The sequence below is a fragment of the Melanerpes formicivorus genome, unplaced genomic scaffold, assembly GCF_026170545.1.
Source record: "Melanerpes formicivorus ecotype bairdi unplaced genomic scaffold, bMelFor1.0.p_v2 SCAF_3, whole genome shotgun sequence".
Classification (NCBI taxonomy): domain Eukaryota; kingdom Metazoa; phylum Chordata; class Aves; order Piciformes; family Picidae; genus Melanerpes; species Melanerpes formicivorus.
This window is the reverse complement of record NW_027142355.1, coordinates 26,030,480-26,056,993: the sequence shown is the minus strand read 5'-3', so window position 1 is coordinate 26,056,993 and position 26,514 is coordinate 26,030,480. Positions and strand designations below refer to the sequence as shown.

Sequence of the window (26,514 nt, the reverse complement as noted above, 5' to 3'; positions counted from 1 at the left end):
CTGGACCAGGCTGCCCAGAGAGGTTGCAGAGTCTCTTTCTCTGGAGAGACTCCAAACCTGCCTCTGCAGCCTGCTCTAGGTGAACTTGCTTTAGTTTAGCAGGGAGGCGGGACTAAGATGATGTCTAGAGGTCCCTTTCCACGTCCCCTGTTCTATGATTCTGTGAATTGAGTGGCCAAACCAATTTGATACTTCCCTCTGCACCTCCATGGAGATGAGCAGACCAGTAAGTTGGATTTCTCTAGACCAGAGTGACCTCTTCCAAAAGGTCTTGTTTCTGTGCTGAGGAGCTGGGAAGCTCCAGAAAAGGACATGACCATGCCATGGCTTCAAGCAGCTCATGCAGAAGCTGAAATTTGGGAAGACTTGAGCAGGCACCTTGCTGTAAATGTAGTATGGCAGAGAGCAGTCAAGAATCACTCTATGAGATGTTGTGAAGGCATAAATTGGTGTCCGACTAAACCTCGTGGCAGCTGCAGATTTAACTGGAAATTAAACTACACAGATGAGTGATTTGTTCCAGCCTGGATTTAATGAGTCCATAACAGGGAATCTGTTTGGGATGCAAGAAGCATCACCCAGCAGCACCCTTCTGGTGAAGGACTGTATGGGGACAACATCTGATCCCCCAAAGCACATGGAAGAAGAGAAAAGGAGGAAGAGGAGGGGGTGGGCATCAAGTTGATGGGTGGTGTTTAATCCTCTGTGGTTGGGATTTTTTGGTTAATGCAGTGAAACCACTAATTACAGCTAATTAAACCTGCACTGAGATCAAAGCTCAGTGGAAACTACAGGGGGGAGAAAACAAGAGAGAAAAGAATGGAAAAGAAAATACGGATTTTGTCGTAACCAAGTCCTTAATTGAAAACTGAAGCAGCTTTGTTAATTAAAAGCAGCAGAACCAGAATGAGGGCATGCTCCACAGACACACAACATGGGTCCAGCATCATGATGGGGATAACAAGTCTTTTCCCACGCTGTCAGCAAAGAGTAGCTTCTCTTCTGCGGCTGTGTTCTGCTTCTGGCTCCTCTATAGGGTAGGGTCTCTCTATGATCCACACTGTAAAGTATTGAAGACTTGTATCTTACACAGTGTTGAGGACTTTGAGCTCCAGGCTGACACATACATTGACAGCTTTTATGAACAAGTAAGATCTTTTCCCACCAATGTCAAATCAAAAAGGGATGTGTCAGTGAGCAGCATGACTACCCCAGGGTAACAAACCCGCCCTTAGCTTGTACTGTTCTTGTGTTACGGAAGATCCATACAATTGGACTGGATGATCTTAAAGGTCTCTTCCAACTAAAACTATTCTATAACTCTATGAGTTACAGTGTCTGTTATCCATAGAATCACAGAATTGTTCCAGTTGGAACAGACCTGTAAGATCTTCCAGCCAATCATCAACCTAAGACCACCATGGCCATTAAAATATGTCCTGAAGTGCCACATCCACATGTTTCTTGAACACCACTGGGGACAGTGACTCCACTCCTGAGGTAACCTATGCCTGACCACTGACTACTCTTTCTGAGAAGAAATACTTCCTAATAGCCGTGTTGTATACTCAGCTAATGTGGGTTTTACTCAAGCTGAATGATCTTAAAACACCCCAGATTCTCTTCTGGCTTGAGTGCAGCTCGAAGGGAGAACATCTGAAATACCTTTCCCACCCAGTTCTGAACCACAGGTGAGCAGAGGAGCATCACAGGAGCACTGCAAAGGCACCAGAGAGCAGGACAGCAGCCTGCTGCTGAATAAAGGGGTTGCAGATCAAAATCCATTGGATCTGACATTCAAAACACACAAGTCAAGCATCAAGAATGGTTCTTAAGAGGAGGCTTCCCTCAACCAGCTACATCCTCAGGCAAGCTGGGCACCCAAGCAGCAAACACAGCCTGCTGATTCTGTATTTATAGGATCATAGAGTTGTTTTGGTTGGAAAAGACCTTGAAGATGGTTGAGACCAACTGCTGTGTAACTCTAGCAAGAGTGGTGGCAAACCATGTCCTACAGCATCACATACAGGGATGGGGATTCAACCACCTCCCTGCACAGCCTGTTCCAGCATTTGAGAACCCTTTCAGTGAAGAAGTTCCCTGGTGCAACTTGAAGCAATTCCCTCTTGTTCTATCACTTGTTACTAGGGAGAAGAGAATGATCCTCACCTAGCTCCTGCCAGAAGGTCTCCCCTCAGACCCCTTTTTCTCCAGGCTGAACAACCCCAGGTCCCTCAGCTGTTCCTCACAAGACCTGTTCTCCAGACCCTTCACCAGCTTCGTTGCCCTTCTCTGGACATGCTCCAACACCTCAATGTCTTTTTTGTAGTGAGGGCCACAAAGCTGCACCCAGTACTCAAGGTGTGGCCTCTCCAGTGCTGAGTACAGGAGGATAATCACTTCCCTGGTCCTACTGGTCACACTATTACTGATATAGGCCAGGATGCTGTTTGCCTTCTTGGCCACTTGGGCACACTGCTGGCACATCTTCATTTACCAAGAATTAAATCAGAAGGAGAATTTATATTTGGCACTGTTTGGTTCTTTCCGAGCCATGGGATGTTGAAGGGATCTCTAATGCTCACTGCCTTCCCCTTCCCTCTGCAGCACCCAGTAGATGGCAGCAAGTTATTGCTTATTCCTTCTGCCTTGGACATCCTTGTGCATTAGGAAAGGAAACAAATCTCTCCTACTCCTTTGTAACAACAACAAAAAATCCTCTGCATGCCAGTAATAGGAGGAGAGAAGCTCTGAATGCTGAGCATCCAGTCCAGAACTAAAGCACCTTCTGAAATCCTGCTGCTGCAGTTTCAGAGATCTGTCCTGCTGGCATTTTCTGATTCATCCCATGGAAGAATCAGAGAGAGGCAACCCTGCCACCTCCATGGATGATTTTGCTGAAAGCAATGGGCCTGTTTGCACTGGGAAAATGTAGCACAAGAGCATTTCTGCCTGTAGGCACAGACCCTTCCCACCAAAATGAAGATGAGTTTTTAGTGAAAAGTGTTTCCAGAAGCTGTTTAGGGTAACTGGTGTTAACTGGAAATTCTTGCAGGACTAAGGCAGGGTTTGTCCCTCTGTACTTGGCATTGGTGAGACTGAACCTTAAATCCAGTTTTGGGCTCCTCACTCTAAGGTGCTGGAGTGTATCCAGAGAAGAGCAACAAAGCTGGTGAAGGGTCTAGAGCACAAATCTTTTAAGGAGCAGCTGAAGGAAATGGAATTGTTTAGCCTGGAGAAAAGGGGGCTGAGGGGAGATCTTCTTGCTCTCTATAAGTAACAAGAGATAGGACAAGAGGTAACAGACTCAGGTTGCACCATGGGAGGTTTAGGTTTTCTTCCCAAAAAGGCTTGTCAAGCCTGGGAATAGACTGCCCACAGCAGTGGTGGAGTCCCCATCCCTAGAGGAGATTATAATGTGGCTCACTTGGTAGTGCATAAGACCCTTAATGGGAAGGTCGTGAGTTCAAGCCTGCAGTGGGCAGTAGTGTCCTCCCTACTCTAGTCATGGGGTCTGTGGTGACAGGTTGGACTTGATGATCTTTGAGGTCTCTTCCAACCTTAGTGATACTGAATACTGAAAAGCCATGTAGATGTGTTGCTGAGGGACATGGTTTAGTGGTGACCTGGCAGTGCTGGGTTAATGGTTGTACTTTATGATCTTGAAGATCTCTCCCAACCTAAATGAATCTCTGACTCTTCATACAACTGCCTTGGCAGTTCTTACTTCAAAACCAGTGTGAGAATGGTGCTGCAGCTGGCTGGATTGGTGGAGGGACATTGCCCCAGCAATGTAAGAACACAGGCAAGTCCATGTACATTGCTGCCTCATGGTGTCACTGGGAGAGCACAGAGACAGAAGAACAAGGTCAGAGTAGCAGCTGCAGCTGTATGTTGCAGGGGAGTGAAAGCAAAGGTGAAACAAAAATTCAAGCCGTTTTTGTACACTGATAGATTTGACCACAGGTGTCTGAACTACATTTCAAAGTCTTATTCATGGCATATATGTGAAGAACTGTCTGGCATGCTGATGGCTTCTTTCTTCCTCACTGGGGACTTCTCTGGAATGGCTGCAATCTGCTGGCAATGACAATGTAGGTGCCACATCTACTAGAAAGATGTGGTCATAGAATGGCTTGGGTTAGAAGGAAGTTTTAAAGGTCATCTAGTCCAACCCTCCTGCAGTGAGGTAATGGACATCCACTATTGATCTGGGCAACCTAGGACACTGTTTCACCATCCCCAGCATAAAAAAATTTCTCCTATCTACTCTAAATCTCCCTCTTTTAGTTCAAAACCATCATGCCTTGTCTTGTCACAGCAGACTCTGCCAAAATATTTGTTCTCAGCCCTTTAAGTACTGAAAGACCACCAGAAGATCTCCCTGGAGCCTTTTCTTCTCCAGGTTGAACAGCCCCAACTCTGTCAGCCTGGCCTCACAGCAGGGGGCTTCCAGCCCTCCCATCATTGCTGTGGCCTCCTCTGGCCCTGCTCCACAGTTCCATGTCTCTGTTGAGGACTCCAGAGCTGGCCCCAGCACTGCAGGTGGGGTCTCAGCAGAGCAGAGCAGAGGGGCAGAATCCCCCCTCTCCACCTGCTGCCCACACTGCTGGGGATCAGCCTAGGATACGTTGGCTCTGGGCTCTGATCGCACAGTGCTGGCTCACATCCAGCTGTTCACCAACCAGCACCCCCAAGTCCTTCTCCACAGGGCTGCTCTCCAGCCCTTCATCCCCCAGTCCAGATTGATACTGGGGGATGTCCTGATCCAAGTGCAGGACCTGGAATTTGGCCCTGAGCCATTCACACAGGCCCACTTCTTATGCTTGTCCACAGTCCCTGCTAATAGCTTTAGCAGCAGAACAAAACCTCCTGGTCCCTGTGGGATGGATGGCTACTGCAATCACTAGCTTGAAGAGCAGCAGCAGGGAAATCTCCAATCTAACTCTGAGGTGCATCGACACCTCTGGTTTTCTACCCTGCAAGCCATTTAAGGGATGAAGGACACTTTCAGATCCAGTAATGATGAGTAGCACCACTCAAAACCTTTATCTTAGAGGTCAAACAGCCACTGTGCTATATGAAATGTTCACATTTCATCACTGGTCTCTCCCTTCCCCTTGCAACCACCTCAATTAACTTTCAAGAATAGGGCAATTTTATCCCTGCTGTATGTCTGGGGAAGGTTGGTTTTTTTCAGTTAAAAATGAACATCTAAGAGCTAAATGATATTTTATTGAAGGATAAGTCTGAAGCAGAAACCTATCTCTTTTTGACCACCTTTGATGAAATCTCTGCATAAATATGCAAGTGTGATTTTTGGGGGGCATAGAAGGAGAAAGAAGTCATAAGGAAAAAGTCCCAAACTGGAATTCAAATCTGAAGCTGAATTTTATCACAACGTCCTGGTTTGAGGTAGGGCAGAACTAACTCTGGTGAGTGATTTGGCTTCTCAGCTCAGGCTCTCAGGAACTGCATTTGCTGAAGCTCAGGGCAGGTTTGCAGACAGTGGCTGCTTCTGGCAGTAACAACAGTGATGGGTAGAGTCACTGCCAAGGGCTGGGCTGCAGCAAGGCTCTTGCTTAGACTTGCTGCTGTGCACAGCAAGGGCAGTGCTACATTTTGTGCCCCATGTTGTGGTGCAGTAAGTCAGAGATGGTACCTATTGGGAGGAGCAGTCTGGACAGGTGACCCTAAACTGACCTTCAAGGGATTCCATCCCATGGATGTCATCTTCAGGGTAATGCTGAGGGATCAACAGGGTCAAGCCTCTTTATCAACAGCTATGTCTAAGGAGGACTCGCTATTCTCTCTTCAACCCCACTCTGTTCCTGAATCGAGCTCCTGAATTCAGTTCCTCTCTACTGCTATAGTCCGGTCTGGGACTTCCCCAGTGCCTGTCCCAGCATCAGTGGTGTTCCATCATTTCTGTCAGGGGTTAGGTTTGATTCTGGTTTGTATCTATTTCAGTTTCATTTATTGTTATTGTTTTCACTAAAGCTGGTTTAGTTCTTTTCTCAACCCATTGGTCTCTCTCCCTGATTCCCTTTCTCTTCCCTTTGGGAAGGAAAAGGATTCTTAGAAAGCCTCTGTCACTCTTCTAGTGGCTGGTCAAGCCCTAACCCTTGACACCCTCTAATGCCATAAAGATAATTGTGGGTCTGAACATCCCAAATTTGGAGGAATTTGAAACTGATGCTCAGTCCCAGACTTTGCAGCATCTGTCTAAGTGCTACACATGGGAAGGAAATGCTGGTTTCTCTTTAAAATAGCAGTGGATGCCCTAATGACTGCCTGCATCTCTGCTGGCCTAGATACTGAACATGAATAGAAGGGGAAAACCTATTAATATTTGCAGCAAATTTAGCAAATGCCACAAATCCTTTGGTGACACCTCAGCAGTCAGAACCAGCCAATTTTACCTTTCTTTTGTTGATGGAGAAACTCCCTGCTAGCGTTTGCAGCAATGTTCAATGGAAATACACTCCAGCTCTGCTCTCTGTTGCTCTGCTGAGAGCATCCCTACCTCACTCTGTCTGGAACTGAAAATCTTCAACTAAAACTCAAGGCAAACAATTTTTCTCCCTGCTGTGGTACTACTCCCAAAGTGGCAGATCTTGCTGCTCTCACCTGCAGGTTACATATCTCTTAGAACACATGGTGGAAACATGAAGAGTCTCACCAGAACCAGCAAGTGTGCATGGGTAAAGATTCTGCCATGAATCCTTGATATGATTTTGTCTTCAGAGGAGAACGATCTTCCCCCTTCAGCTTCACTGGTTGGGGTTTGTACTTCTGCTTAAACCAGAGAAGAAAAGGGATAACCTGTGCTGAGTCCCATACAAAGTCTTGAAGAATATATCTAAAGTGAAGAATGAAGACAAACCCCATACCCAGAATCTAAAGCATGACACTCACAACGATCTTGAATCTTTTGGCCGTTTCTCAAATGGTCTTTGCTCTTGTGGCCAGGAAGGCCAGTGGTCTTCCAGGGTGCTTTAAAAAGAGAGTTGTCAATAGGTTGAGGGAGATTCTCCTCCCCATCTACCCTGCTCAGCGAGGCCACATCCAACAGCCTGTGCCCAGTTCTGTACTCCTTAGTTTAACAGAGACAAGGAGCTACTGGAAAGAGTCCAGTGGAGGCTACAAAGCTGCTAGACTAGGACTTCTCTGTAAGGAGGAAAAGCTGAGAGACCTGGAGCTGTTTAGCCTAGAGGAGAGCAGCCTGACAGGGGATCTTCTCAATGCACATGACTAGAGATGAGGTAGTGAGCTCCAAGCTGGGTTAGACCCATTTCAGAAGACCTCTCTCCCATTAATGACCACCCAGTTCCCTGGAGAAGTGAAAGAGGGAGTTGTTAGCCATTGGAATGTGCTGCCCAGGGAGGTGGTGGAGTCACTGTCCCTGAAGATGTTCAACAGGGGACTGGACGTGGCACTTGGTGCCATGGTTTAGTAGTCATGAGGTCTTGAGTGACAGGTTGGACTTGGTGATCTTTGAGGCCCTTATTGATTCTATGATTCTATGAAATCTACTCAAGTTACCAGGAAGTGCAGGCAAGAAGGAAAAGCAGATGAGTGAGTATTTCTTTATCAGCTCTGCCACTGCTCCCATCCCTGCAATAACCAAGTGCTCTCCATTTCTCATCTTCAAAAAGGCAAAGCTGATAGCTACCACACCAAGCATTTACAGACTCCTATATGAGCTACATCACAGAAGTACAAATCACTTTTATCCCATACTGATGTTATTTTATGCTTTCTAAGGGTGAACTGTTATGTTTATTTTATAGTTTGAGTAACCTCAGTAACTGGAGACCCTGGGGTGAGATGAGAACTTGCAGGGCGATTGTAAATTCAGGTGAGCAGGGCAAGGTTTGGATGTATGAGATACCTTGTTTATGTACAAGGAGAGTGTGGATAATAAGGATTCAGGAGTCATCTGAAGAACAAAAGAATAAAACATGCTCTCTACATCACAGAAATCTGCCCCAAAAGCAAGAGGGAGGCAATGTAGTCATGAAAGCTGAAAAAGAAATGTTGAATTTATATTAAGGAAAGAAATCTGCATCACAGGTACCATAATGCAGCTGCTGCTGCTGTACAGGAAGCTCAGGTGTCACTTTAGAGCTCCACAGCTCCTGATGATGGTACCCAGGAGCTAGAATGGTGCAGGAGAAAACCCTGCAGAGGGATCTGGGCAGACTGGATAGATGATGGGCTGAGGTGTAAGATTCAACAAGGTCAAGTCTGAGTGCTGCACTTGGGTCATGACAACCCTGGTCAGCATTGCAGGATTGGGGAAGAGTGGCTGGAGAGCTGCTTGCTGAAGAAGGACCTGGTGGTATTGTCTGAATATGAGCCAGAGTGTGTGCCCAGGTGGCCAAGAAGGCCAATGGCATCCTGGCTTGCATCAGGAATAGTGTGGCCAGGAGGGATTGTACCACTCTACTTGGCATTGGTGAAACTGCACCTCAAAACCTGGGTTCAGTTTTGGGCCCTTAACTCTTAGAAGGGCACTGAGGTGCTGGAACATGTCCAAAGAAGGGCAACCAAGTTGGTGAAGTGTCTAGAACACAGGTCTGGTGAGGAACAGCTGAGGGAACTGAGGTTGTTTAATGTTCAGAAGAGGAGGCTGGGGGGAGACCTCATCATCCTCTACAACTTCCTGAAAAGAGGCTGGAGGCAGGTGGGGATTGGTCCCTTCTCACATGCAGCGGCAAGTGACCGGACAGGAGGAAAGGACCTTAAGTTGTGCCAGGAGAGGTTTAGGTGGGATATTTGTAAATATTTCTTTACTGCAAGAGTGGTCAGGCATTGGAACAGGCTGCCCAGGGTGCTGGTGGAGTCACCATCATCCTTGGAGGTATTTGATGGATCTGTGTATGTGGTGCTGAGGGACATGGTTTAGTGGTGGTGTTTTTAGTGGTAGTGGTGTGATGACAAGCTCTAGGCAAGGGGTGGGACATGATGATGTCAAAGGATGCTTGCAACCTCAACAGTTCTATGATTCTATGGTTCTATTTGCTACATAATTAAACTGTGAAGAGGGCTGCTATGTGTCTGATGTTGTGAAAACTGCTGGTCTGGCCATCACCCACCCAGCAAAATCAGCAATGGGCAGCATGTTACCTCCTCGCTTTCCCCTTCAAACTCCTCTTCAAACTGTGTGTTCAAACTGTGTTGCACTGTGAGTCACAGCTCCACAGCTATTCATCCCTTCCTGCAAGGACCTCTCCAGAAAATAGCCAACCCTGCTGTGCCAGCTTCCACCAGTGCCTGGTCAGCATTTCATTATTTGGGTGCCAGTTGCTGTCAGCATATCCTCAAGCTCTGTTCTGCCTGCCAAAAAACTGGGCTAATTTATTTAGCATTTCAGCAGATGGGGGAGGAAAAAAATCGTTTAAAAAAGGAAAGATTGAATTTGAGAACTCTATTCCTTGGAGAGTTTGTAATGGATCTTTCTCTCTCCCCCTCCTCCAGGCCTCAGCATTCATAACTTTCCCATGTCAATGTTATTATGAAGAAACTAATTCAATAATGAGATCATTCCCCAAATGAGAGCCCAAGTAAATGAGGCACTCAGTCATATCTATGCTCCTTCATCTGAAGGAGTCGTGCTCCTCTCATAATTCAGTCTCCAAGAGCAATGGCCAAAGGATGACACCAACTATTTCCAGTGTTTGTGGTGTGTCATACCTGTCAGGAAAAAGTCTGTCATTTCACCTGCATGCCTTAATTCACAAGTTCCAGACTCTTCTTTTGGCTAGTTCTTGGGCTCAGCTGCCTGTTGTTGAACCAGCTGCTGTCACAGATGATCAGCCAACACAGCTCCTTGTAGTCAGCATCGAAGGTCCATGAGCAAAGCTTTTGTTTGCTCATACCCATTTGCTCACCCCTCAGACAATCACCCTTTTGTCAGTGAAGCAGCAAGACAGGTTGAGGAACTGGCAGGGGATCTGTCATCTCCAGGTTTGGTTTTATTTTGCTATTGCTATTGCTAATTCCTGGTGGAAAAAGATCTGGTTGGGAACATGAGCCAGTGTGTGCCGAGATGGCCAAGACGGACAATAGCATCCTGGCTTGGAACAGCAATAGTGTGGCCAGCAGGAGCATGGCAGGGAGCCTCGCCCTGTACTCAGGACTGGTGAGGCCACTCCTCAAGTACTAGGTTTGGTTTTGGGGCCCTCCCTCCAAGAAGAACATTGAGGTGCTGGAGCATGCCCAGAGAAGGGCAAAACTGCTGGTTAAGGGTCTAGAACATAAGTCTTGTGAGGAGCAGCTGAGGGAACTGGAGTTTTTCAGCCTGGAGAAAAGGAGGCTGAGGGAAGACCTTCTTGTTCTCTACAACTCTTTGAAAGAAGGTTGGAGCCAGGTGGGGGTTATCCCAAGGAACAAGTGACAGAATAAGAGGAAATGGCCTCAGATTGCACCAGGGGAGGTTTAGGTTGAATATTAGGAATAGTTTCTTCCCTGAAAGGGTTGTCAAGCCCTGGAACAGGCTGCCCAGGGCAGTAGTGGAGTCCCCATCCTTGCAGATATTTCAAATCTGTGTAGATGTGGTGCTAAGGTACATGGCTTAGTGGTGACCTGGCAGTGCTGGGTTAATGGTTGCATTTAATGATCTTAAAGGTCTCTTCCAAGCAAAAAGATTCCGTGGTTCCATTATTCTACTAGTGTTTTAAGCACAGCAGAACTTGAAGGGGAGACCATCTGGCATCCCCGAGGTTCACACAGCCTGTTCCCATGAGTTGCTAAAAGTTTAAGCCCTCAGCAAACCAAAATCTTAGTTATCTAGGCATGAATTCAGGCCCCAGGTTCATCCAGGTTAAGTTCCACCCAAGACCTATACCTAGAAGCATTTCCTTGCCTGGATTTTGGTCCAGGGGAATGACATAAACAGGATGCCCCAAGCACAGACACTTTGTCAGTGGGACCTCCAATCTGAGCTCACAATGAGCTCTGAAAGTTGCTCAACAAATGCAAAGTGAATCATACAATTAACACTTGGATGGCTTTAACCTGATCTCCTTCTGGCTTGCACACACGAGTGGTGAAGCTTTTGGAAGGAGCTACCTCTGCACAGGCGGACATCAAAAGAGTAACAAACACAGAGTGGAGTTCTTTGCTTACCTTGCAAAGTCCAGGTCAGCCTCACGTGACATGGTGATGTTTGTCAGGTTTTGCTGGAGGATGAAGATGTTCCTGCACATCTTCTTGATGCCGGACTCACTGATACGCTTGAAGTAGTGGGCACCGTTGATAAGAATGCAGGAAATGAGGTGGCCCAGACCTGCAAGGATGAAAGGGAACCAAACAATTAAACCACAGGAGGAAGGTGTTCAGTGACAACAACTGAGTATAAAACCAATGAATAAGTGTTGCTAAGTGGTACTGGAGCAGGAGATGCACTGGTTTGTACCTGGACACAGTCCTCAGCAAATTCCCTCTGTATTTTAAAAGGTTCCTCATGGTTTCCTTCTTTAGTAGAAAAAAAAAACCCTGTCCCAAAGAGTCTGGAAACTGGAAGTGGCATTATCATAGCCATTGATGTTTCCAGGGCACTTCCAGATTTACAATCAGGCTTTACATAATGTCCCTTTCAGTCCTTCTTTCTGTCTGACCTCCAAAATGAGACCATTTACCAGGGACAGTCTTGTTCCCTGTTAAACTCACAGTCCAAAAGAGCAGAAATGATCTGCATATCAATGCACTCCCTGATCAATCTTGAACTATTTCTTGTGTCTGAATCATGTCTCTGTCTTCTGAAGCTGAAGGATGCAGCTGGCTGCTAAAAGTCACAGCCACCCCCCAGCTCATAGAATCACAGAATGGTTTGGGTTGGAAGGAACCTTTAAAGATCATCTAGTCCAAGCCCCCTGCAGTCAGTGGGGACACTTTCAACTAGAGCAGGTTGCTCAGAGCCCCAACAAACTGACCTTCAAATGTTTCCATAGATGAGGCTTCACCTCTCTGTGCAGCCTGTGTCAGTATCTCACCACTCTCAGTATAAAAACTTTCTTCCTTTTAGTTTCAAACCATCACCCCTTGTCCTGTCACAACAGGCCCTGCTAAGAAGATTGTTCCCAGCTTTGTTATAGATCCCTTTAGGTAATGACAGGCTGTAAGATGGTCTATCTGGAGCCTTCTCTTCTCCAGACTGAAAAACCCCAATTCTCAGCCTGCCTTCACATCAGAGGGCTTTCAGCCTTCTGATCATTTCTGTGGCCTACACTGCACTCACTCCAACTCTGACACATGCATTCGCACCACACTTCAAACAGCAAAACCCACAGCCTGATGCCCTCAGCATCCAGGTCTGTGCAAGATGAGACATTGATTGAACATCTGAATTAAGAAAACAAGTGCATATGCAGGCAACCCGCACAGGGCACACTTAAATCCCCCAAATGGACTTCAGAGGTGTCTACATTTCACAGAACAACAGAATCATAGAATGGTAGAGGTTGGAAGAGACCTCTGGATATCATGTTGTCCAACTCCCTTGCCAAAGCAGGATCACCTTTGGCAGGCCACACAGGAACACATCCAGGTGGGTTTTGAAAGTCTCCAGGAAAGGAGACTCCACAGCCTCCCTGGGCAACCTGTCACTTTCATGAAGACTGTGAATTTCAATCTTTTGGCTTAGCAAGATGTGCATGGTCCCCATGGCTCTGTCTGGAGCCATTAATTCTCCTAGAACAAACACATGATCATAGAGTTGGTTCAGTTGCAAGAGATCTTTAGGATCACCAAGTCCAACTGTTAACTCAGCACTGCCAGGCCACCACTAAACCATGCCCCTCAGTACCACATCTACACTGCTTTTAAATCCCTCCAGGGACAGTGACTCCACCACATCCCTGGGCAGACTGTTCCAGGCCTTGACAACCCTTTCAGGGAAGAAATTGGTCCTCATATCCAACCTAAACCTCCCCCAGTGCAAGAGGCTGTTTCCTCTTGCCAGGTCACTTGTTCCTTGGGAGGAGATACTGACCTTCACCTCCCTCCAAGCTCCAGGTAGTTTAGAGAGTGACAAGGTCATAGTAGACCTCAGCTATAAGAGAGCTCTGCACTGTGCTAGTGTTCACTCAGACAAGGATTCATGCAGCCCAGAAAACATCTGAATAAAAACTGCTCCATCTGTACTTAAAGTGGTACAGAAGGAAGTACACAGATGCTGAAAGCCCTCCCTAGGACCGGTAAGCAGTGGCCAAAGCAAGGCTAGTCAAGCTTGTAAAACCTTCATCCCTGCTGATACTGCTGATATATTGTATTAGGCAATGGGTGCATCTCCAGTACTCATCTCCTCCTAACTTCGAACCACCACCACCACCACATAAAAGGACATGTAGCCTGGTGTGCAGGCAGGAGAACTGTGCATCAGTGCCACAAATAAATAGAGGGGAGATCACCCCAGACATGATTTATATTCTCCAAGGTAATCAGGACAGATGAGACATCAGAAGAGCTAATGTTCTCTAAATTTAATTTTACAAATGGAATGGTTAAACTTTGGATGGGAAGAGCTCTTCTGTAATAGAGCTCTGCTGGCAATACACACATGTCCTGCGGCACTCAGAGGAAGAGCTGTCCTGCATGTACTGATACTCACTACTTCTCTGCTCAGCATAGGCCTGCTGCTCTTATTCAACCAACTACACTGGGACATAGTATGGATGCCACAGGGGTTTTGAGTGCCCTGTGTTTGCCTGGGTGTCTTGTCTTGGTTTGAACCAGGACAGAACAAATTCTGACTTCTGAGGAGTTGCACTTGCTGAAGTTCAAGGCAGGTTTGCACACAGTGGCTGCTTCCAGCAGTAACACTGATGGGCAGAGTTACTGCCAAGAGCTGGGCTGCAGAAGAGCTTTCGTTTAGACATGCTCCTGTGCACACCAAGGGCACTGCTACATCTTGTACCCCATGTTGGAGTGCAGTATGTCAGAGATGAAACCTGTGGGGAGGAGCAGACAGGACAGAGGACCCTAAACTGACCAACAAGAGATTCCATCCCAGGGATCTCATCTTCAGGATAAAGCTGAAGCATCACCAGGGTCAAACCTCTTTATCAATGGTTGGTAGCCAAGGAGGACTCTGTCCATTCTACTTTTGATCCCAATCTGTGTATTCTTGAATCCAGTTCCAGAATCCAGCTCATGAATTCAATCCCCCTCTGTTGCTAAAGTCCAGTGTGGGGTTTCCCTAGTGCCTGCCCTCAGCATCAGTGGTGTCGGTGACACCATTTCCATCAGGGGTTGGGTTTGATATGGACTTGTATCCATTCAATTTTATTGCTATTCTTTTCACTAAAGCTGGTTTATTTTTTCCCTCAACCCATCAGTCTCTCTCCCTTGTTCCCTTTCTCTTCCCTTTGGGAAAGCAAAAGAGTTCACAGAGAGCCTCTGTTACTTGTATAGTGCCTGGCCCAGCCTTAGCCCTTTGCAATAGCCTTTCACTCACCAACATGCTGTAGGAGGGAACAGTACCACAATCTGCCTTACCCCAGCAGCAATACTCTTGAGCTCTGTGATGGGAATGAGAAATCACTTTGTAAGGAGCAAATTCTGATGGTAAATTTCTGACCTTCAAAGATGTACTGGAACTTGTGCTGCTGGAGGCTGGCACTCATGGCTTCCTCGATAGCACTGATGTCCTTGTTGAGCCGGACCACGAGGGGGTCATAGTCCATACTCTCCACATTGGCGACAATGGCATAGTTCCCTTGTTTAGCCAGTGGGATCAGATAGTGGAAGCAATGAACTCTGTGACACAAGAGAAAAAGATTATAGTGAACAACCCCAGTCTGAAAACATTCATGGGTTTGCAAAGTGTTGCCTTCCTGTTTTCCTCCCAATGTTCAAGCAAGTTAAAAATAACAATTACTTGAAGACAGAGGTGGTTATCATAGAATGGTTTGGGTTGGAAGGGACCTTGAAGATCATCTAGTTCCAAACCCCACTGCCATGGTGAGGGACACCTTCTACTAGACCAGACTGCTCAAGGCTTCATCCAACCTGGCCTTGAACACTTCCAGGGAGGCGGCATCCACAATCTCCCTGGACAGCCTGTTCCAGTGTCTCACCACTGTCACTGTAAAGAATTTCTTCCTAATCTCCAGTCTAAATCTCCTCTCTTCCAGCTTCAATCCATTCCCCCTGTCCTATCACTACAAGCCCTTGTAAAAAGTCCCTCCCCAGCTTTCTTGTAGGCTCCCTTTCAGGTTTTGTGGTCTAGACCTTTCACCAGCTTTGTTGCCCTTTTCTGGACCTGCTCTAGCACCTCAATATCTTTCTTGTTGTGAGGGGCCCAAAACTGAGCCCAGGATGTGTGACTAGTGTCCTGCTGGCTACACTAGGTCTGATCCAAACCAGGATGCTGGTGTGCTTTTTGGCCACTTTGGCACACACTAGCTCATCATCAACTGGCTGAAAATCTACACACCCAAGTCCTTTTGTGCCAGGCAGCATTCCAACTATTTTTTCCCCACCCTGTAGCATTGCATGGAGATGTCATGCCTCAAGAACAGGACCCAGCAGTTGGCCTTACTAAGCATCATACCACTGGCCACCATCATCCCTTTACTGAAGGAGAAAATCTGTGCACTCAAATCACCTATTAGAGCTCTGCAAATATTCTAATGAAATAATTTCTCTCAAACCTGTAGAGGAAAGTGCTACATCCACCAAAGTTCACAGCAAAATTTCTTCTGCTTTTGTGAGTCTTGGGTTTCATGAACATCACTCAAAGGGAACAGGAGGCCAGCTGGGTTCTGCTGAATTTCTTCTTTCAGAGAAGCACAGCCAAATCATAGTCTGGGTGAAATACCACACTGGCATATGAATCTCTCACCAGACTCACCCAAACAGAGGAGATCTGTGTTTTACTGGGAGAAGCTGTGGCAGGTGATGTCTTAGCTTTTCATGTCCCCTACCCTGGAAAACACCCTTGAGGTGGCCATCATAAGTTCAGATTAGAGCAATTCCAAGAGAAAAACCACAGGATTGTAGGATTCTTCCTTAGATCTAGTCTAAATCTCCCATCTTTTAGTTTAAAACCATCACTCCTGGCCTGTCACAACCGGCCCTGGTAAAAAGGTTCTCAAGATGTGCCCCTCTAAATCTAAAACTCCATGGCTATTTGTAACAAAAGAAACAGCTAATGATCTGAATGCACCAAGAGATTTCCTTTAAGGGAACAGATCCTTTAAGGAGTATCATTTCAGCGACCACTGTCCTCTGGCCATGCCTCCACTGTACTGGAGGGGGGAAAAGCCAAAGCAGAGCTGGTGACAACCTGCATCTGGCAATGCTGTGAATGAAGAGGGGGCCCTAAGGGAGGAGAAAGACATAATTGCATCATCTCCAATCCTCTTTGCTATTTGATAGTGTTTTCTTAGCCTGCACCTGCAACAGCAAGAGGCCTGATAAATCCCCAGGCTCTTCACAACAGTGCTCTGAGTGTCTTCTCAAAGCAGAGCATTTCTGTGAACGATCACACATGGCACTACGTGCCTTGGAAATGGCACGGGTCTGGCATAGGAGGCACAAAGAAACCTGCCAGTAACAAGTATCAGAGGGACTGCAGTTTTTCTCTGTGGTTGTGAACATCAAGCAATGAATATGAGGGAGTTCCCACCCCACTAGGGATCTTCCTGGTTAACATCTCTTTTTCTCAGTCCTTTCCACCCATTGCAATACTTTGGTGTATACCCTTAGGAGGGCAGGCTGAAAGAGCTGGGGTTGTTCAGCCTGGAGAAGAGAAGGCTCCAGGGAGGCCTTATAGCTGCATTTCAATACCTGAAGGGGACCTACAGAAAGGCTGGAGAGGGACTGTTTAGAAGCCTTTGTAGCAACAGGATGAGAAGCAATGGTTTGAAACTGGAGCAGGGTAGATTTAGGTTGGGCATTAGAGGAAGTTCTCCACAATGAGAGTGGTGAAGAACCGGAACACATTACCCATTCCTGAAGATATTCAAGATTAAACTCGATGAGGCCCTGAGCAACCTAATCTAGTTCAAGATGTCCCTGCTGACTGCAGAAGGGTTGAACAAGATGACCTTTGAGGGTCCCTTCCAAGCTGCTGTAATCTGTGAATCTGTGCACCAAGCTTGGGCTCCTGTTAGAAGCACTAGAGGAGGTATGCAATTGTTTCTCCTAAAATGATGGCAACATGCTGTCCTGAATTACACTTGCACTTATTTCTGCTTAACCCAAGTGTGATGGAAAGCCACAGAGGACTGAGATCAGGCTGGTGGCCATACCACGAGTCCAGGTTATCATCTCACACTACACTGCATCTAGAAAGCTTCTCGATTTCCATACCTTAACAATCCTTTCCTCAAATCCTTCCAACCTCAGCTCATCTGTGATGCTTGCAATCAAGTGGGCAGGAGATGATGGATAGCAGGTTGAAGGATGGCTGACAATAACTAATGTGTGGTGGGTTTTTTTAAAGCTGCATACTGACTTCACCAGTAGGCACCAACTCTGCCTATGTACACAAGGACACAATATGGCTCAGGATATGTCACATCAGAACAAACTGATGATCCATCAAGTCTCTGACATCCACTTCTGTTTGATGCTTCAGAGAAAAGGGAAGCAATGAAAACACACCTGGCTGATACAATGCATAAGGGAAAAAAACATCTTCCCAACCCCAGAGTGGACAGCTGGCAGCCTGAAGAAAGGGATTTGCTGCCTTTGATTTCTGCATGTGAAGTCAGAGAGATCATAAAATTATCCATCCCTTAAAAAAAAAAATAATCCATCTGGCTTCCCAGTTGCTGTTCTTATTTGAAACAGTAGTACGAAAAGCTCCTATTTGCAATCCAAAGAGCTGTGGCTAATAAATGCACAGACACCTGTGAGATTACTAAAACATCATCATGCAATTCTTCAGGGATGAAGCCCCTCTCCCAGAAAGCTGCATTTTCCCCAAGCTTCTGACACATAAGGCACAGACCTCCAAGCAAATTCTACTTTCAGTATCCTGCTTCAGTCCCACATTTGGCCATGCCTGGTGCTGGGTTCTGGCATTTCTGGCTACAGCAGGTCTCAGATGCCATAATCACAAAGTGGTTTGGTTTGGAAAGGAACCTCTTGAGAACATCTTGTCTACCCCCTCTGCTAAAGCAGGGTCACCCACAACAGGTTGGCTCGCATCACAATGCCCAGGTGGGTTTGGAATCCCTGTAGAGAAGGAGACTCCACAACCTCTCTGGGCAGCCTGCTCCAGGGCTCCAGCACCTTCACAGCAAAGAAGTTTTTCCTCATGTTTGGATGAAACCTCCTGGGTTCCAGTTTGTGCCTGTTGCCTTTTGTGCTGTCACTGGGCACCACAGAGAAAACTCTGGCCCCATCCTCTTGACAGTTGTCCTTTAGCACTTGCTTAGCATTGAGAAGATCCCCTCTCAAGCTGCTCCTCTCCAGACTGAAGAACCCCAGGTCTCTCAGTGAATTAATATCCCACTCTGGACACAATCTTAACTTATAGCTACCTGAGCTCACCCAAGATGCCCAAATTCAGGGCTTTTACCTGACTTCCAAATGCAGAACCAGTAGGCAGCGGTCAGCCATCTCTTGAAAAGACCTGGCCAGCTCACTCAGGGTTTGCAGGATCTGTTCAGATGCAGGAAGATGTTCCATACTGGCATGGCTTTCCTGGCCAGGAGACACAGCTAGAAGAGAAGACAGTATACATTTGTGGCATGCTTCATCAACAGCACTCAGTTTAGCAACCACAGCATCTTGTCTGCTCCCATCCTAAATATCTGTGTTCTCTCCCACCTTGAGCTGAACTGTGACATCTATAATTTTGTGAGTGCATGAAGCAACAAACTGCTTCTGCAATTGATTAATCTCCAAAGTGAATCTGAGGCCTTTAATCAACCACCAGAATACATTTGCTTGGGAAGATACTGCTCTGTGATGAGTATTTCTGTAGCTGCAGAATCCAGGAACATTTATCTTGCTCTGCTTGGAGTGAGAAAAGAGCTGCTAGAGAACCAAAGCCCAGCATCATCAGGAATGGTGGTCCTCTTTTGGCCACCATGGACTTCCTCATGTTATTTCAAGCAAGTCTTTCCCTGCTCCCACCCCTGCAGAAGCATCTGGGAGGCTTTCTTCTTCTCCTTAATAAAACACAGCTCTTAGGCAGTATAGCAATTCAAAGGCAGTCAACAAGTATGAGTTGGTTATCACATAATGACAGGAGTTGGAAGGGACCTCTGGAGATCATCTAGTCCAATCCTATTACAGCAGAGTCATCCATAGCAGGCTCCACATGACAATGTGCAGGCAGGTTCTGAGTGCCTCCAGAAATGGAGACTCTGCCACCTCTCTGGACAACCTGTTCCAGGGCTCCACCACCCTGATGTTTAGATGGACCTTCCTATGTTCACATTTGTGCCTGTTACCTCTTGGCCTGTCACTGGGCACCACTGAAAACAGACTGGCCCCAGCTGGGCCAGTTGGTTATGGATCAATTGTTTCCCTTCCACTGAGCCCTCTTTAAAATGCCACGTTGAGTTTATCCCTCATTGAAACTATATTCTTACCCTGAAAGGTTGGACTAGATGAGCCTTGAGGTCAGTTCCAATCTGGTATTCTATGAATGCCAACCACAGAAGCATCTTTAAAAGAATACTTAGAGTTTAACCCAACCACAGAAGCATCATCTCTCTTGGAGAGCTGTCCATACAGCTGTAATTCTGCAACCTTCATCTCTGATGTTTTACCACAGTGCCTGGACCCTCTGCAACACAAATTGCTGCCACTGGGAATACTTTTAAAAAATTAGATTTTATTTTATTTTATTTGTATTTTATTTTCTGCCATATCTGCTTCTTCTCATGGCTGCCTCACATTTTCAGCTCATTGCTGCTCTGTGACCAACCTGAATTCTGGAGCTGTGCTACCCGCTGGCTTTAAGAAACATCTCCTCTCTATTCTTGCATTAACGTTCATTGCACAACAAACACTGAGCCAGACACTAACACAACTCCACACAGAAAGGATTTGTACATTGCCAAGGAACTGTTGACAATAAACTTTCATTTTGATGGAGTAAAGTAAGCAAATTGATTAAATAAATGTCACTTGCTGCTGTTTGTACTACCAAAGACCTGCTCTGAAAGAGGAACCTCCGCAGAGCTTTGGATTCGCTCCTAGAATTCAAAACACCTTTAGATCTAGTCTGAAAAGAAGATAAACAGCCAAATGAGGAGATAATAAGCCCCCATCTATTTAGTGCACAACAAATTGAAACAGAGGTAAACATACAAGACAGAACTGAGCAATTAGAGGAGCAAGACAAAGCAAGAGGAGAAGATTACACACAACCAAGTGCCTAATTGTGCATCTAAATGTGCTGTGAATTAACAGAGAATGCATGGATGAAGCCATGGAACACCTGGTTCCTGGAAGCTGGCTCCTTCAGCAACTCCTGCAATCACAGCAAGGTTTATGAAGTTCTATTTTAACCATGGAACATGGTAGAGAAAATCATAGCTTGGGAAATAGTACTGAAAATAATTAACTGGCCTGGAGTGTGAGAGAGAAATAAGAAGGAAAATGAGAGTGACAACCCATCCAGGATGAATGGGAAGAAGAAGATCTCCCCTCCCTAGCACATGCCAACACTTCTCCAAGTCTTTCTCTGCCCACTGAGATCTCTTCCACACGGAAAATGAAATTATCAGCAAGTTGCTGGTGGGTTTATTTACACAGCCTCCAGTGTCCAGATAATGACACAAGTTGACTCTCTGAAGGCCCTTTGGAAGAACTGTTTGTCCAGCTGCCATCCAGCTTTCATCTACAAGACCTCCAAGTGACATTTGTTTCCCTAGAGGGTGGCAGGAACTTTGACTCGGGATCAGAGAATCCCAGCATGGTGGGAGTTGGAAGGGATCTTTGGAGATCATCTAGCCCAATCCCCCTGCTATAGCAGGGTCACCCACAGCAGTTTGCACAGGATCATGTCCAGGTGGGTTTGGAATCCTTCCAGAGGAGAATCCACAACTTCTTTGGGCAGCCTGCTCCAGGGCAGCCTGCACCACCCTTAAAGTCAAGAACTTTGTCCTCATGGAACCTTCTGGGTTCCAGTTTGTGCCTGTTACTCCTTGTCCTATCACTGGGCACCACTGAAGAGAGTTTGGCCCCATCCTCTTGACCACCACCCTTTAGCTCTTGCTGAGCATTGAGAAGATCCCCTCCTCTCAGGCTGCTCTTCTCCAGGCTCAACAGCCTCAGGGCTCTCAGCCTTTCCTCCTCACAGAGATGCTCCAGGCCCCTCAGCATCTTTCTAGCCTTTCCTGGACTCTCTCCAGTAATTTCCCTCTCTCTCTTGACTTGGGAGCCCAGAACTATGTTTATGGGTGCTTTATTTGGCCACAACACAAAGCAGGACACCTCACCTTTATTATGGGAGAAAAAACCCCACTTTAGTCAAAAATCCTCTGTTTTGAGAGTTTCTGTCAGTTCTCTCCTGGAGATGACTGACTGCATGAACCATCTCTCTTCAGCAGTGCTTGGGCTGCAGCCTTAGGTCTGATGGTGCCAGCTCTCTGCAGCAGTGGAGATGGATGGACCCATCATCCAAAACACGGGAGTCAGCTAATTTCTTCAGTGGAGAGATACAGGCATAATTTTTCTGCTCTCCAGAATTCATTTACAGCAATTTAAGTGAAGCTGTAATTGTATTTGTCAAGTGGAGATGAGAGAAGGAGGGAGATGGGGACAATCTGCTCCTTATTTAAAGCCAGAGCACTGAAGTTCTTCTGGGTGTTCAGAGCCTCCATGCTGGGAAGCAGGGTCTGGTGCTGGCTATCAATTTCTCCCATGCATGATGAGGACACCAAGTATACTTTTGTTTTTCAAGACCAAAGGAAGCCCTTCAGAGCCCATCAATTTTCCTTTCTCTATCTTCAGACATCCAGAAAGGATCATTTCACAGCCAACAAGAAAATCCCATTTCTTTAAGTCTCACTCAAAACAGTTTCACTCCATCATCCTTGGCAATATGAACCCACAGACGGAGCTGTAGCAGCAAAATTAGTCAGAGCCTGAATTCTTAAGGGGCTGTGAATAAAAAATGTAGTTTCAAGCTGGCTTTGGAGCTCTTTGAGCAAAGGGTGACCTTTTATGGCATGGACATTCAACCCATCAGAGCCCATGCTGAGCATTCTGCTTACAGAGGAAAATATCCCAACTGAAATGCTGGAAAAGCAACAGCTGATCAGCAGCCATCCACTTCTTCCTGTTCTCTTCCTGCATAACCCATTCACACAAAGTTAAACATGATCCCTCCTGGCCACCAAAATACCCCATGGTTGTGTAAATAGTGGCTAACACCTTGCTCCACTGGTCCTTAGCACAGAACAACAGAATCACTTTGCTTTGAACAGATCTTTAAGTTCACTAAGTCCAACCACAAACACAGCACTTCCAAGTCCACCACTAAACCATATGCCTCAGCACCACATCTACATGACTCTTTAATCCCTCCAGAGATGGGAACTCCACCACTGCCCTGAACAGCCTGTTCCAGGGCTTTACAACCCTTTCAGTGGAGAAATTTTTCCTAATGTTCAATCTAAACCTTCCCATGTGCAGCCTGAGGCCATTTCCTCTTGGCCTCTGCTGGTTACTTGATAGAAGAGACCAACCCTCACCTCACTCTAATCTCCTTTCAGGGAGCTGTAGAGGGTGAGAAGGTTTCCCCTCAGACTCTTTTTCTCCAGGCTAAACAACCTTGGTTCCTTCAGTTGCTCTTCACAAGTCTTGTGTTTTAGACCCTTTGGAAGTTTTGTTGCTGACCTCTGAAAACACTTCAGCACCTCAATGTCCTTCTCGGAGTGAGGAGCCCTAAACTGAACAAGGTATTCAAGATGTGGCCTCACCACCATTTTGCAGCCTTAGCAGATCAATGTCATTTGTCTCCAGCAAGCTTTGCATGCTGCTGGACAATGGTTACGATTTTGTTTGTGATTTATTGCTGTAAGCACAACCAACATACCTCACTTCAAGGAGGAGAAACATTCCAGCAAACCCAAGAAAAGCAAACTGAACACACACACACATTGTCACCAGTGATCTCAATCATTCTGCAGTTCAGCGTGATGCTGGTGCCTCCTGACAGGCTGTGCCTTGTGAATCAATGGATATAAATGACCAGACTTCAGGAATATTAAACAAAACCTGCTGTGTTGCCCATAACCCACCCTCTGTAACCAATCAGAGTCTACAATAGCCTGTCCTGCCTACTCCCTGCTCAAGCAGAGTGACTGCTAAAGGATTTGAATGATTTAATAGCAGAAGGAAAAAAAAATCAATCTAAGGTTACAGGCTCTGCCTCAGCTCCTGTGCAACCTAAGAAATAAACCTTTACAAAATCACAGAACGTTGGGGGTTGGAAGGAACCTCTGGAGATCACCTAGTCTAACTTGCCTGCTAAAGCAGTTTCGACTACAGCATGTTGCCCAGCATCACAGCCAGGCAGGTTTTGAAAGTCTCCAGAGAAGGAGGGAAGAGGAAAGTTCACAGAGAAATTTTACAACTGTACTGGGGGGAAAAAAAACAACCCTCTTGGAAAGGAGATGCAGGATGAAACGCTGTGCCCCACAGGTAACATTGGGGACAAGTTCATAGCGTTTTAAATTAAAGGGAGACCTTCTTGTGGGCTTTCAGTAGTTAAAGGAGACTGTAAGAAAAATGAGACAAACCTTTCAGCAGGACCAGTTGTGAAAGGACATGGGGTGGTAGTTTTAAACTCAAAGAGGTAGATTTAGACTAGAGAGAGAATAAAGAAACTTTTAACATTGAGGGTGGTGAGACCCTGGCTCAGCTTACCCAGAGAGGTGGGGGATGCCCCATCCCTGGAACCATTCCAGGTCTCTCCCAAAGTTCACAAGTTTCATTTCAGAGCTACAGGAATTCAAGAACTGAAGGTTAATTTGGGGTTTGACAAGCTTCCCCTTCCTTTTCAGAAACCTGAATCTTTCAACATTGCAGGACACATGAAATATTTATGCAGCTATTGCTGTATTGCTCCTTTTAACCTAAATTGTTCTCTTTATAGGTTGTACATATAGAGGAAAAACACATTAACAAAGACATCTCCCACGACTTCCAAGACCACAGAATCATAAAATGGTTGAGGTTGGAAGGGACCTTTGAAGTTCACCTAATCCTACTTCCAACATATCTGTCATCTAACACTTAGATTTTTGATGTCAGTTGTCTTCTTCACATAGGCTCCAAACCACAAGGTAGCTCCTTAAGCCATGCAGGTGGCAAAGGCAGTGGCTCTGCACATCAAGAGGTCTGATGTTCACTTTCACAATGATGGGTAAGATTAACTCTTGACTCTGAGATCAGCTTGTCTCTACAGAGGCCTGTTTTTACAGACACTTGTCTCTACAAACACAGGAGCTGATGAGCAGAGAACATGAGAGTCAGATCCTACCTAAGTCAAGCTCTGAGTCCCCCATGCAGTGGCCCCAACCCTCCACCTTGACCCTCACCCCTGCAAAGCTCTGAGATATGGAGAACTTTTACTATGCAAGCGTGCTGAGTGCACAGCTGACTGCATTTATTGATGGAGACACACAGGAGACAGCAGGGGCTCTTGTTAACCCTAAACAAATACCAAGAAAGGCCATACTGCAGAGGTCATGACCTTGCAAACAAGAGAAGAGACGATGGAATTATCTAAATGTTCAGCACTGGTCCAGCTCACCTTTTATTGGGATCAACAGCAAAACCACTCAGTGGTGTCAACAGGACAAAGTTGTGCCAACACTTAAAAACCAAGCAGGAGTAAAGAGAAATCAGGTTAATGGAGAGCTTCTCACTAATATTACTCACAGCAAATGAATCTCATTCCCTAGCAGAGGCAACCAGAATGGTATGGGAAGATACTGTGTCCAACTCTGGAGTCCTTAGCACAAGGAGAACATGAGCCTCTTGAATTCAGGCCAGAGGAGGTCACAAAAATTACCTGGAACACCTCTGATGTGAGGCCAGGTTGAGAGAGTTGGGGTTGTTTAGCCCAGAGAAGGCTCCAAGGAGACCTTATTGTGGCCCTCCAGTACATAAAGGGGGCCTCTAAGAAAGATGGGCACAGGGTCTCTTGTGACAGGACAAGGGGTGATGGTTTTAAAGTAAAAAAGGGAGATTTAGACTAGAGAGAAGGAAGACTCTTCTTTTATGCTGATAGTGGTGAAACTCTGGCACAGGGTGCCTGAAGAGATAGATGGGAGATGCCCCATCCCTGGAACCATTCCAGGTCAGGATGTCTGGGGCTCTGAGCAGCCTGCTCTAGTTGCAGATGTCCCTGCTCACTGCAGGGTGTTGGACTACATGAGCTTTAAAGGCCCATTCCAAACCAACCTGTGATTCTATGATCCTTAGGGAAGGGATTTTCCCTTGCAAGTCTCCTTGAAGTTCTGAGGAGGAGGATAAGGAAGGAGACCCTGTGAAAAGTAAAAGAGAACTGAAGAGATCTTCCTTCCAGGCCTCTTTGCCCTTCATTCCATGTGAGAAGTCAAGTGCAGGAGAGGGGCCAAGGCAGAGCAATGGAGGTAAGCACTGTGACCTCATCGGTGATGAGTGGTGATAAGCAGCTTGGGCTGCAGTCCCCATCAGTTCAGTAAACACTAATGATGAGGAGAGTGCAGGCTGTCACCAGTGATAAAGAACAGGCTAAACACTCTATTAGTTTTTCATTTTGTGAATTAATGCTTTTTATGGTGTGTGTACACTCTCTAGTTAATGAATTGTCTCGTTAGAGCTGCCTGTGGAGCTCCTTCTCTGCCTCTGCTGGCAGGCATACATTTTGCAAGGAAATTAGCACTTTTCAAAAGGCAATAACTCCTCTAAAAGTGCTTTGTTTTCCATGATTTGCTACAAATATGCAGCCTTGGAAAAGGGATTATCATAGAAGGGAAAAATGGTGTGTCTGAGCTAGAAGGACAGGGCAAAATGCGTGGCAGGAGGTTCTAGCTCCACAATTGAATCATAGAATTTGAAGATAGTTTGGGTTGGAATGGACCTTAAAGATCACCTAGTCCAACCTCCCTGCAGTGAGCAGAGACATCTTCAACTAAAGCAGATTGACTCAGAGACCCAAATAACCTGATCTGGAATGGTTCCAATGTGGGGCCTACTGTGGGCAACTTGGGCTAGTGTTTCACCACCCTCATATGTAATAACTTTCTTCCTTGGATCCAATATAAATCTCCCTCTTTTAGTTTCAAACCATCACCTCTTGTCCTGTCTCAAGAGACGCTGCTAAAAAGTCTGTCCTCAGCTTTCTTATAGGCACTTGTAAGTACTGAAAGGCCACAGTAATATCTGCTTGCAGCCTTCTCTTCTCCAGGCTGAACAATCCAGTGGAAGGTTTGGTTACACAACATTTTTCTTTGAGTACTTTGAGATCAAGTCTGGAACAGGCCTGAAAAGAAGAGAAAACAAACCCAAACCTTTCAGTTAATTTACAAAACTCTGAAGAAC

General features: G+C 46.1%; 1 protein-coding gene across 1 annotated transcript in view; it reads right to left on the bottom strand.

The window, feature by feature from the left end:
* EXOC4 (exocyst complex component 4) overlaps positions 1–26,514 on the bottom strand; it is a 517,764-nt gene that overhangs the window by 27,703 nt on the left and 463,547 nt on the right. Inside the window, exons 15-17 of the mRNA XM_068169085.1 lie at positions 18,539–18,680; positions 14,585–14,763; positions 11,134–11,293 (exon numbers count right to left, since the gene is read on the bottom strand). Of these exons, the coding sequence (XP_068025186.1) occupies positions 11,134–11,293; positions 14,585–14,763; positions 18,539–18,680 (481 nt within the window). The remainder of the gene's footprint in view (positions 1–11,133; positions 11,294–14,584; positions 14,764–18,538; positions 18,681–26,514) is intronic.